The sequence below is a fragment of the Telmatherina bonti genome (genome assembly GCF_933228915.1).
Source record: "Telmatherina bonti genome assembly, chromosome: 6".
NCBI lineage: Eukaryota > Metazoa > Chordata > Actinopteri > Atheriniformes > Telmatherinidae > Telmatherina > Telmatherina bonti.
In genome coordinates, this window is record NC_136624.1 from 3258978 (window position 1) to 3271563 (window position 12586).

Genomic DNA, 12586 nt, shown 5'->3' on the forward strand with positions numbered 1-12586 from the left:
TCTCTCTCTTGCCAGCACAGAGGTGCTGATGCTTTTATTTCCAGTAGATTAGATTACTGTAACGCCCTTCTCTCTGGTCTTCCTAAAAAGTCTCTTTCCAGCCTACAATTACTACAGAACTCAGCGGCACGAGTTCTGAAGAGGACCAGAGGGCGGGAACACGTTACACCAGTTTTAAGATGTCCTGTGTGCTTCAGGATTGATTTTAAGATTCTGAATGTCTTAATGGTCTTGGGCCTTCTTATTTATCTCTCCTTCTTTTTAATTATGAGCCTTCACGGACCCTGAGGTCGTCTGGTACCGGCCTTTTAGTGGTTCCTAAAGTCAGAACTAAGACATACGGTGAGACCTCTTTCAATTGTTATGGTCCTGGACTGTGGACCAGCCTGCCAGAGAGCCTCAGGGCCGCCGAGACTGTTGATGTTTTTAAGAAGAGGCTCAAGACACACCTTTTTAGCTTAGCATTTAGAATTTTATTTTACTTTATTTACTTATCTTAATTTACTTAATTTATTAATTTATTTTTAAATTGTTTTATTAGATTTCTTATTTTTAATACATTATTGTGAAGTCCTTCTATGTATATATGTATATTTTCTTTTATTGTTGCTCTTACTTCTTACTGTTTCTTCAGGTTATTTAACTTCTGGTTTTAACTCCAGTGTTTTCCTTATGGGGATCCTGCACGCTGGGGGCCCTGCCTGTTTGGTCTGGGGGCTGTTGTCATGACAACCGCTGCTGTTTGGGTGGCGCGGGGTCCACCACTGCAGCTTCACAGCTGCGGGGTGGCCCCGTTGCTGCCTGGGAGTTGTGCGGTTGCCGTGGCAGCGGCCCCTATGAGCATGCGGGGGACTGGCTCCTGGTGTGGATGAATCCCGAGGTATTGTTTCCTCACATCAGCACCAAGTCAGAACTTTTATCACTTACTTAATGTTTTTAGTTGTTTTATTAACCAGAATTCAGTTAAAGAGACAGTATTCATGGAATGATGTTTTACAGGGAATGTGGGTGGGTGGGTGTGGGGGGGTTCTTTGCTCTATGTCCTTGTGTGTGTGTGTGTGTGTGTGTGAGTGTGTGGAAAGAGCTTGTGTCTATTATTTTTAAATGCCTTTTTATCCACTGTTTGTTTTAATCCTTATGACTTGATTTGATCCTGTAAAGCACTTTCTGTTGCCTTCGGCATGAAAAGTGCTCAAGAAATAAAGTTTGATTTGATTTGATTTGATTATAAAGCAACCCAACATACTGTATTATTTCTGTGGCCATAACTCTTCAGTTGTGAAACAAAAAACCTGTAAAATTTAAAAGCAGCTTCAGAGCTCTGAAAATAATAGAACATAGAATGCATTGCATGTCTTGTGCAAAAGACATTTAAGAAAGTACTTTGGCTCTCGAAAATGTTAAATGACTTAGTGTGTGTCAGTTTATTTGTCTGAGTCTCCCTGAACTACACATTGACTATAGATTCAGCCAGAGAAAGCTACAAATTTCAACTACCTTTCCATCTCAAGGTAGTTGAAATGGAACTACATGCCTCAACACATTTCAAATCTGGTTTTAGTGTTTTTCTGTGTTTTTGCTGCCTTGGAAACAATAAGAAAAAGAGGCAAGGAGCAGAGGAGGAGGTGGCAAAAATTATGGAAAAGCTCCATGAAAGGACAGAAAGGTGGACAGAGTGTTGGGTGCAGTTAAAATCTTAGCTTGGAAATAGATTTTAACTCACTTGAAATAAATTAAATATTGCCTTGCAGCAAGGATATGCCTCAGAGAGGGGCAGACTTTTCCTTTCGTTTTATTTATGTGTGAGTCTTCATTTCTGAACTTAAGAAAGATTGAGAGGCAGGGTACACCCTGGATAGGTCACCAGTTCATCACAGGGCCAACACAGAGAGACAAAGAGCCATTCACGCTCAGACTCACTCACTCTTAGGGTGCCAAATGGACGCCACCAAGATAGCTGTTTGTGAGTATCTAAAATAGATCTTTTTCGTCATTTTTGCATTCTTCTCTTGTGCATGCTCGTAACTACCAAAGTATTACCAAAGTAATATTTTCCCATTGAATGCTTTTTAACTTCCGGTGAAATATCTTACATAGAAGTGGATTAGAAGAGAAGATTAGATCAGAGGATGATAGGTTAGATTAATGGAAATTTTCAAAGTTTATTCTAACATGCCCAAGAAGCCTTTAAACATCTGTCATTACAATTTTGTCGGCTAAGCCAGGAAAATATAGTAAACATGGTGGGTGCCAATTCTTACCATGACAATTTTCCATTTAAAAACTTTCTGCAGCCTCGTATTTGAGTGGCTGTCTCAACTTTCCCCTCATGTCTACAGACATAATGATTGACATAACAGAAATAATTTGGCAATGTCTTTGGAGTCATCAGACAGTCAATAGACAAAATGAGCTGCATAATCAGTCCCAGGATATGAAAGAAAGGAAAATTAAATTAAATTAAATTAAAAATACTTTATTAATCCCCAAAGGGAAATATTGTAGTATATAATAATAATAACTAGAGGAGGTCTTGTTCCGGAGGCTGATGGCTGCTGGCAGGAATGATCTTCTGTATCTTTCAGTCTTACATGGGACCTGAAGAAGCCTCTCACTGAACACACTTTGTTGTTTCATCACTGTGTTGTGGAGAGGGTGTGAAGAATCCTCCATCATCTTCATCAGCTTGTGCAGCATTCTTCTTTGGACAATCAGCTCCAGCGGCTCCAGAGTTACTCCAAGCACAGAAGCAGCTTTCTGGATCAGTTTGTTGATTCTCTTCAAGTCTCTGGTTCTGATGCTACTACCCCAGCAGATGCTGCAAAGCTGACTGCACTCTCCACAACAGACTTCTAGAAGATATGCAACATCTTGGTGCAGACGTTAAACCATCTCAGCTTCCTTAAGAAGTACAGTCTGCTCTGACCTTTCTTGTAGATGTAGTCAGTGTTGCATTTCCAGTCCAGTTTGTTGTCCAGCTGAACTCCAAGATACTTGTATTCCTCCACCACCTCCACCTCCTCTCCCAGGATGGAAACAGTGCTTTGTTTATTCTTCTTCCTCCTGAAGTCAACAATCATCTCTTTTGTTTTGCTGCTATTTAATATGAGATGATTGTCACCGCACCATTTAACAAACTGACTGACCAGTTCTCTGTACTCTGCTTCTTGTCCATCCCTGATACACCCCACAACTGCAGAGTCATCAGAGTATTTCTACAGATGACAGGACTCAGAGTTGTACTGGAAGTCTGAGGTGTACAGAGTGAAGAGGAATGGCCAGAGTACAGTTCCTTGTGGTGCACCAGTGCTGCTGACCTCCATCTCAGACACACAACCTTTCAGTCTCACAAACTGGGGTCTGTTTGTGAGGTAGTCATAGATCCAGGTGGTTGTGGAGGTATCCACCTGGAATTTATGGAGCTTCTCACATAACAAAGCAGGCTGAATGGTATTAAAAGCACTGAGAAATGAAAGAACATGACCCTCAGAGTGCTGCCTGAATGGTCCAGATGAGAGTGTGCTCTCTGGAGCAGGTATATGATGGCATCTTCAACCCCAAGTCCATTACGATATGCAAACTGGAATGGGTCCTGAAAGGTGTTTACTTGCTTGTTGAGGTGAGCCAGTAAGAGTCTCTCCAGGACTTTCATGATGTGAGATGTCAGGGCAACTGGTCTGTAGTCACTTGGTTCAGCTGGTTGTGTTTTTTTAGGCACTGGAACAAGGCAGGAGGTTTTCCACAGCACTGGGACTCTATTTTGTCTCAGACTGGTGTTGAAAAGGTGCTGGAGAATCGGACATAGTTGTTTTGAGCAGGTCTTGAGAACTCTGGGACTGACACCATCTGGACCTGCAGCCTTGTTCTGGTTCAGTTTCTCAAGTTGCTTCTTAACCTGATTGCAGGAGACAAACAAGGTGGAGGTCTCAGGATGTCCTGATGTGGAGGGAGATGAAGCTGTGTTCTGGTCCATGACTGAGCTGCAGGGTGACAGATTGGAGGCGTGACAGGAAAGCAGTGGGCTTATGGAGGGTGTGTGGTCTGTTGGGCTGGAGGTAGGGGGTGAACTGAACCTGTTGAAGAATATGGTCAGCTCATTAGCTCTGTCCAGACCTCCATCAGGCTGGTCCCCCTTTAACTTGAAGCCGGTGATCTTCTTCATTCCAGACCACACATCCCTCAGGTTATTCTGCTGGAGCTGACTTTCTAACTTCTTCCTGTAGTCCTCCTGCACTTCTTAGTTTGTGTTTTAAGTTGTTTTTGTGTTGCCCTCAATAACTCCCTGTCTCCATCCCTGAAGGCTTTCTTTTTGATGTTCAGCAGCTTTTTCAGGTCACTGGTGATCCAGGGTTTGTTATTGGGGAAGCACCTCACTGTTCTTGTTGGGACGATGCTGTCCACACAGAAGTTTATGTAATCTGTCACACACTCAGTCATGGCGTTGATGTCGTCTCCATGAGGTTCACAGAGGACGTTCCAGTCTGTAGCCTCAAAGCCTCCTCTAAGAGCATCTTCAGCTTCAGCAGACCAGATGTTGATAGTCTTTGTGATGACTGGTTGCTGCTGAACGATGGGCTTGTAGGTGGAGGTGAGAAGAACCAGATTATGGTCAGATCTTCCTAAAGGAGGCAGGGCAGAACAACTGTATACATTATTCATATTTGCATAAAATAAGTCCAACATCTTATTTTCTCTGGTGGAGCAGCTGACAAACTGCTGGAATGTTGGTAGAGTTGCAGAGAGGGAGCTGTTGTTGACACCAACGCTGGTTAACCAGCACTGCAATTCCACCACCCTTTAGCTTTCCGCTGTGTTGTCTACTGCGGTCTGCACGGACCGTTTTAAAGCCCGGTACAGACACATTACAGTCAGGGATGTGCATGCCATGTCTTTCTGAGACCATGTTGGCATCTCGGGCTCTTTTGTAAGCTAGCGATATCATGTTACCCATCACAGCTGTTGGAAAAAATGGTTTAAATCTCCATCGCTTTCTCCTCTGTTTCACTCCCGCTCTGCATCCTCTTCTCTTTCTTTTCAACTCCATTGGGATTTGATGTGTTGTTTCTCTGATAATCCTGATTTGGGAGAGTTTAATTAGTTGATCCCAATTGTAAACAAGTCTTTTGTTGCCATGGTGACTCATCATAAGTTTTGAGCGAGTAAAAAATAAGCAGAAAATTCTTCCTTGCAGGACACCCACCGAACCGGTGTGAATTCCTCAGAAAAACAGACCTAATTTGAGCTAATATCTATATGAGAAGAGTTTGTACTCTTAAAAAATCAATATAGCAAGTCAGAGCTACTACAATTTGCTGCCATCAGACAGTGTAATCTACAATGAATTAATAAATGAATCAATATAGCCTTCCAATTTGCACAACCTAACATACAAACCCAGGCTGCCTGTTTCTGCATTAGAAACCAATGAAAACTTAGTCCCTGTTCACATGACTGAATAGCCAAATATGTAACAACTCTCTGGCATAATTCTAGTTTTCCTGGTAAAGACGGCTCCCGGGAGATTTACCTGGACATCCAAGCTTTCTGACCTTCTTGGATAGTTACAAGCATGTGTGAGTGACGTAGGAATGCATTTTGTACATTAAAAAAATAGTCTGTGTCATAAAAATTCTGAAAATCACAAACCAGTTTTAAAAATGTGCACTATGACAACACTGGCCAACTTTCACTAAATGGTTGATAAACCAATTTGAAGCAATATTTCATTTACAACCCCATTATTGATAACAAATCAGCATTATTTACACCAGAAACTGAATGAACACAAAACGTATTCGAAAGGGATTAAATAAAGACAACAATGGGCTACTGTTGGTATTGGGTGCAGCCAACCTGAAGTCTGGAATCTCAAAGTTCTCTGCAACTAATGAATTTTCAATTTGAAAATACAAAGTTACGGGTGTAGCTCAGGAGGAACCGCAGTTGTCCTTTACAATGTTGATGATCGATTCTAGGCTTCACCTGATTATGTGCCCATGTGTTCATGGGTAAGATACTGAACCCTGCAATGGGTATCTGTGACATGTCGTGTAAATCACTTTGAGTGGTCGGCATGACTAGAAAAGCGTTTTATAAATACAAGTCCATTTACTATTTAGTTAGTGTATAGAAATTCAATTGTAAACCCACACAGAAGTGCTTTACATCAGTTCATGAATGTAATGCATGTAAAAGTTTTTTTCCTTTTTCTTTATATGTACTGTCTACTTTGAACCTCCAGCGTTGGCATCAGTTTCTGCCTTCTGGCTAATGGGAAGCACCTACCGTCTCATCTAGGTAAGGCATGCACGCACACATGTTCCACATTACCCATGCTTTCCTCGTGTCGCCACAATTATGCTGAACCTTTCTGTGGTCAATGTGGTAGTTTGGAGCGAGATAAAAGAACAACCATGTAAATACGGGGTAGCTTGGTGGGCTCCAGTAGTTTAGACAAGTGTTTATTTACAGTGCATGGGTGTGTATTGTCTGTATTCTCTGCATAATCTCTCTGATGTGGCTTACAGTTATACTTTCTATAAGTTTCTGTATGCCATACAAAATGAAAAAAAACAGCAAATAAAGGTTTTATAGCATGATAATCACCTCTGAACATGTGTGGTTTTACATTCAGTTAAGAAAGTATATCTGTGAAAATATGTGTACACATGGCTACGCATACCTTGGCATGCATTTTTGTGTGTAATAGTAACATGTAGTTGTGCAGATGATGCACATTCTGATTGTTCACTTGCTTTGTGTGTGTTGTGTGTCTGTGGGTGGGTGTGTGTGTGCGAATGTGTGTGTGTCGTCATGCATGTGTGTTGTAAAGATTTTGTGGTGGAGGTGCAATTAGACAGCATGAAACAGAACATGGAGTCAATCAGGAGGACTTTGTTTCTGGAGAACCAGCAGCCCAGTCTGTTGACAACCTTTAACCTCACTAATGGAGACAGCTTGTGCCATGAGAGCAAGATCTACCTACAGGTCAGTTATGGCAAATGTCACGTTTTTCTAAATCTTAAAAATCATTTGTTTGCATCCATTTTTATTAATATTTTTAATATCAAGTAGACTTACAAAAGGAAAAAATGGTTTGTTGTACATGGGGTGTCATAATCTCATACATACTGGATGGTGGTCTGCTCTGGGTAAATGTGGCAGCTAGTGTGCGCTAGCAGCCTCTCCATTCACATTCAGCCACCAGCCATACTGACACTAGACATAAGGGTGTTGGAAGAGCCTTTTCCAGCAACACAATGACAGATTAATGGGGAGCCGGAATTGAACCGCAAACCCTCTAGTCACAGACATGCTACTCTACCTAGTTGAAATTTGCATTTTTTCTTTTCTAAGCCTAATAAGCATCTTGTATCACAATTATGGATTAATGATAATGGACCACTTATGCTTGATCTGGTTTTTCTAATCACAAAAGGTTAATCTAGCTCACAACGCCATAATAACTCGTCTTTTCATTCATTCTTTATCCTAATCGCTTAGTCCAATGAAGGGTCGCAGGCATAATAACGCGATAACCATTTAATACTTAAATACTGGAGATATTCAGAACTATTCCACAATTTGTGCTCACATAATCACATAGGGCTTCTGCTAGAGATGAGTTCTGGCTGGATGCAGGAAGACGGCTGTTCAGTGTGTGCAAAAGGCAACACATGGCCAACACCAGACATTTAAACTGTGCAAATCCATCCATTCGCATTCTGCTGCTTATCCAAAGTCAGGTTGTAGATGTAACAGGTCCAGGAGGGAGATCCTGCAACAACCTCCAGCTCCTTCTCATGGATTTAAAGGTTTTCCCAGTGGTGCCTGTATCTTTATTTACCATGCGTTGTATTATTTTGCATTGTTTCTCGCCATTTTGATCACCTAGTAGTTAAAATTGTCCATTCAATTTCACATCAGTAGAAATGCAAAGGTGATCATTTTCCACGTCATGCATTTCCAGGTTAACCATGTCTATCTCAAGTATTAAACCAATTACACAAGATTCTTGGAGCCGGACTAGATGAAAGTTCTGCTTGGCTAATGCATGCGGAGCAAGCTGCCAGTCCTCAACAATGACTATAAATCAAAATGATGTCATGTTGTCCTTTTGACCTCAAGAACATGAAAAATGTTATAATTTCTTACCAATAATGTAATCAGTAGGCTTTGCAATTCCTGGGGTCACCTTCGAGTACGATATACCTGGAATACCTTGGAAGACAGACTAGGGCCCGACCCATATGGATTTTTTGCTACCGATACAAAGACTTTAGAGCCGATAGCCGATATGATGGCCGATAAATCCATCCACCAGGAAAAAATTTAAAAATATGACTCAAAGCTAAAACACTACATTCTAAGCTCATTCTTAAACTCATGTCTACCTGTTAGACACCATGAACGATCTGAATTATTCACTGATTTAAAAACTGTAAATCCGGTTTTCTTATTCCACAGCACCGACACACCGTCATGTTTTATCAGCTGACCTCTTTCCTTCTTCATCGTGTCTGACAGGGAAACCAAAGTGTTCCCACACAGGGGATCTGAATGAACCGGGGCGTTAAAGTTCTTCCGCTCGCCATGACCACGCTGCACTTGTGTGGAACGATTATGCACGCAGCTTTCTTTTATTTTCATATCAATCCGCGGATCCCGTGTGTGCCGAACCGTAGATACTGATCCGAACGGATCGCGGATCAATGATGATCCGTTCCACCACTAATAATAATAAGTATTCAGAAGTTGTGTAAATGGCACGCAGCCACCAACTTTCACACACGTTCACCAGGCTAAACACTAAGCACGGCTTTCCTCGCTGTAAAACATCAAGTTTTCCTCCCTCTGATGACTTTCCTCATGACTACGGGGGTTTTGGGGGCGCCTCTATAACATGTAAAGTCGTCATTTTTAAAGACACTGTTGGAAAAAACAGCCGTCAGATTGTGGCTATTTTTAGAGATGGTGACGATAGTCGCTATTTAACTTCAGCATAGTCTGTCCTGTCTGTCTATCCGTCACAAAACACCAATATCTTTCTGATTGTATATAATATTAATCATGCTTGGGCCTGAAAATGTTGCATGGTGGGATGTACTGCACTACTATAGCAGTAACAGTAGAACCCAGCGTGTGGATGGATGTATTAACACAGCAGGTTGCTACATGTTTTTTACGATGGCAAAGAGCCGTTTAATGAAGACTAGACTTATTTTAAGAAAGAGAAAGAAACACAATAACTTTATGTCACTAAAAACACTCCAGTTATGATGCTTTTATGCACTTAGACAGCTATGCTTCACATTTTATTTGTGCATGCTTAACTTTTAGCAAGGTAAAAATCATCGTAGCTTTAAATGCAGCGCGACCACGAGGCACGCAATGACCAGTCTGTAGAGAATGTAAGAGGGAAAACATAACTGTTTGTTTATTTCAACTTACCAGTGACAAAATATAAAATGCTGGTGAGCAGACTTGACTTTACTTGGCTCAGCGTTTATATAATATCTGTTTCACTGTCCGGTGTGCTCTGTCTCGGCTTCCACGGTAGGCAGCCATGAGCAAGGATGACCCCGCCCCGCTACTTATCCAGCAGATGGCGCCCATGTGTAGCCCAATTACATTTTTAACTGGGCAGTCTCATTAATGGAGATGCAGAAACAAATATATCACTAAAATAAATCAATAAAAAATCGGCAATTTTTTACTGATAGCCGATATCCTTGACCCCCATATCGGGCGATAATATCGGTCGGGCTCTAGGGATATATCAGTCGGGCGATATGTCTAGGACAGACTACTTGTGTGAGTGCTTTTAACATGCTTGAACCCCCTCAGCTAATTGCTTTTTATGATGGCGCAGCAGCTCTCCTCCCGACTCCCTCCAGATGCATGAAATCCTCACCCAGTCTCTCTGGCTGAGCTTGGCGACTTTCTGAAGGAAATTCATTTCAGCTGCTTGTATCCATGGTCTCATTTTTTTTTTTTGGGTCACAGCAAACGGTAAGCTTTGGCTTTTGGCTCTTCTCTCTGTTCACTATACTACACCAACACAGTGCCCTCATTACTACCCACAAAGCCAAATCTGTCAATCCATGGTTTGCCATAATTGCTTACTATCACACATAAAAAAGATCCAGTGATTCGGAGCATTCACATTGTTTGATCTGCTTTAGATTAACCTGGTCCTCTTCCATGGATGGATGCTTTGTTTAGAGCAGTGTGAACACTCATTCACCCTCTGGTTCAGATCAATCAGGTGAATTCTTGAAAACTGGGGTTTCATTTCAATAGCTGTGTGAAAGCAAACAGATCATTCAGTAACTCAAAGGAAAGAGGTGACTAAGACATGTTGGAGATCAATATGATGGGTAGTTTGCTGCCTCTTCTGCTGCCAAACCTGGACAGTTTCTTATGAAAACTGCATTAGGTTTGATCACCAAAGTAAAAATAGAAACCAGACTGCATAAATTTATTGTTACCTCTGCCGAGGAGGTCATGCTTTCACTGACGTTTATCTGTTTTTTTGTTTGTCTGTTTGTGTTCAAGATAACTCATAAAGTTATGGATGGATTTTCATGATATTTTCAGGAGTTGTTGGAAATGTGAAAAAGAAGAATGGAAGGTTTGCTTTTCTAGTTTACTTATTGTGAAAAAGCTTTCAGTTTTCAGTCCTGGCCAATGAATTGGTCAGTTGTCCTTTCCTGGTATATTTTTCCCTAGTGAGCAGTTGTTGTAACTGTTTGATGTTATCAAGGTGGTTTTGTGCAATGTAAAAGTCCTCCAGACAAACTTGGTGTGAATGCACTTTTTTGATGCTGCAGAAATCTATGTGACTCTCAGCGACCCCTACGATGATTATGACCATTAGCAAAGGTGTTCCCTTGCCACGCTCACCGTCTGCGGGAGGAGCTGTGGGATTCAGGTGAAATGTGAGTTGGGCGGCGGGAAGGGGCAGGGTCCCTGGCAGTCCGATCCTCAGCTGCAGAAACTGACTTTGGGGATGTGGAACGTCACATTTCTGGCGGGGAAGGAGCCTGAGCATTTTGTTACTCATTGGTGGATAGCAGTGAGGGATGCTGTCACGCTGAAAAGGAGTCCTACTGGGCGTTCTTGGCCTGTGGGACTCTGGCGGCAGCTGATAGGTATCAACAGGCTAAGCAGCATGCAGCTTCGACTGTCACCAAACCAAAAACTCGGGCGTGGTAGGGGTTCAGCAAGGCCATGGAGAATGACTTCCGGACGGCTTCGAGGCAGTTCTGGTCCATCATCCGGCGACTCAGAAGGGGGAAGCAGTGCGCCATCAACATCTACAGTGGAGGTGGAGAGCAGCTGACCTCAACTCGGGACGTTGCAGGTCAGTGGAAGGAGTACTTTGAAGATCTTCTCAATCCTGCCAACATGACTTCCAATGAGGCAGCAGACGTGGGGTACTCGGGGGTGGACTCTCCTATCTCTGGGGCTTGTGGACCTGGAGAAGGCATTCGACCATGTCCCCCTGGGGGTCCTGTAGGGGGTACTCCAGGAGTATGCGGTACGGACCCCTTGTACGAGCTGTCTAGTCCCTGTACAACAGGTGTCAGAGCTTGGTTTGTATTGCCGTCAATAAGTCGGAATTTTTTCCAGCGAGGGTTGGACTCCACCAAAGCTGCCCTTTCTCACGGATTCTGCTCATAACTTATATGAACAGAATTTCTAGGCGCAGCCGAGGTGTTGAGGGGGTTTGGTGGCCTCAGAATTGGATTTCTTTTGGGGACGACGTGGTTCTGTTGGCGTCATCTGGCCATGATCTCCAGCTCTTGATTGAGTGACTCGCTGCCCAGTGTGAAGTGGCTGGGATGGGAATCAGCACCTCCAAATCTGAGATCATGGTCCTCAGCCGGAATAGGGGTGGTTTGCCCTCTCCGGTTCGGGATTGAGGCCCTGCCTCAAGTGGAGTAGTTTAAATATCTCGGGGTCTTGGTCATGAGGGAAGGATGGAGCGTGAGATCGACAGGTGGATTGCCCCCTTGGTAAATGTGGTTGGGGAGAGGGAAGTCTGGGCCTCTCTGCTTAGGCTGCTCCTGCGACCCGACCCCGGATAAGCAGCGGAGAATAGATGATTGGATGAATGGAAATCTCTGTCTTCTCTCTCTATCTGCCAAATTTTAATTTAAAAAAATCTTATTGTACTCATATCAGTGCTGTACACACAATAGCAGATTGGGAAAGTACATAAGCCTCATCAGACAGTCTCTCACTAGCACATGCACTTTCCCACGCAGAGCAGCTCCAGATACTCCGTAATATTTGCTAACACGCTCATTGTCTCAGTCCCCAATAATCTGGAAATTTTATTCTGCAGAAAGTCAAGATGGAGTATTACATTGGTAAAGAATAAAACCAAAATACTTTAATTTATTTTTAAGAAAGCCCTGCGTAAGGCTAGAACAGCTTCCTATTCATCATTGATAGAGGAGAATGAGAACTATCCCAGGTTTCTCTTCAACATTGTAACCAGGCTGACTAAGAGTCATACTGCTGTTGAGCCATGTATTCCTCCATCTCTCAGCTGTGATGACCTTATGAGTTTCTTCTT

At 42.7% G+C, this 12586-nt stretch overlaps 1 protein-coding gene across 1 annotated transcript in view; it reads left to right on the plus strand.

The window, feature by feature from the left end:
- Positions 1-12586, plus strand: part of LOC306757747 (integrin alpha-5-like) — a gene marked incomplete at its 3' end in the record, with an annotated part of 91720 nt that overhangs the window by 42561 nt on the left and 36573 nt on the right. Inside the window, exons 16-17 of the mRNA XM_079242873.1 lie at positions 6242-6297; positions 6833-6987. Coding sequence (XP_079098999.1) covers positions 6242-6297; positions 6833-6987 — 211 coding nt within the window. The remainder of the gene's footprint in view (positions 1-6241; positions 6298-6832; positions 6988-12586) is intronic.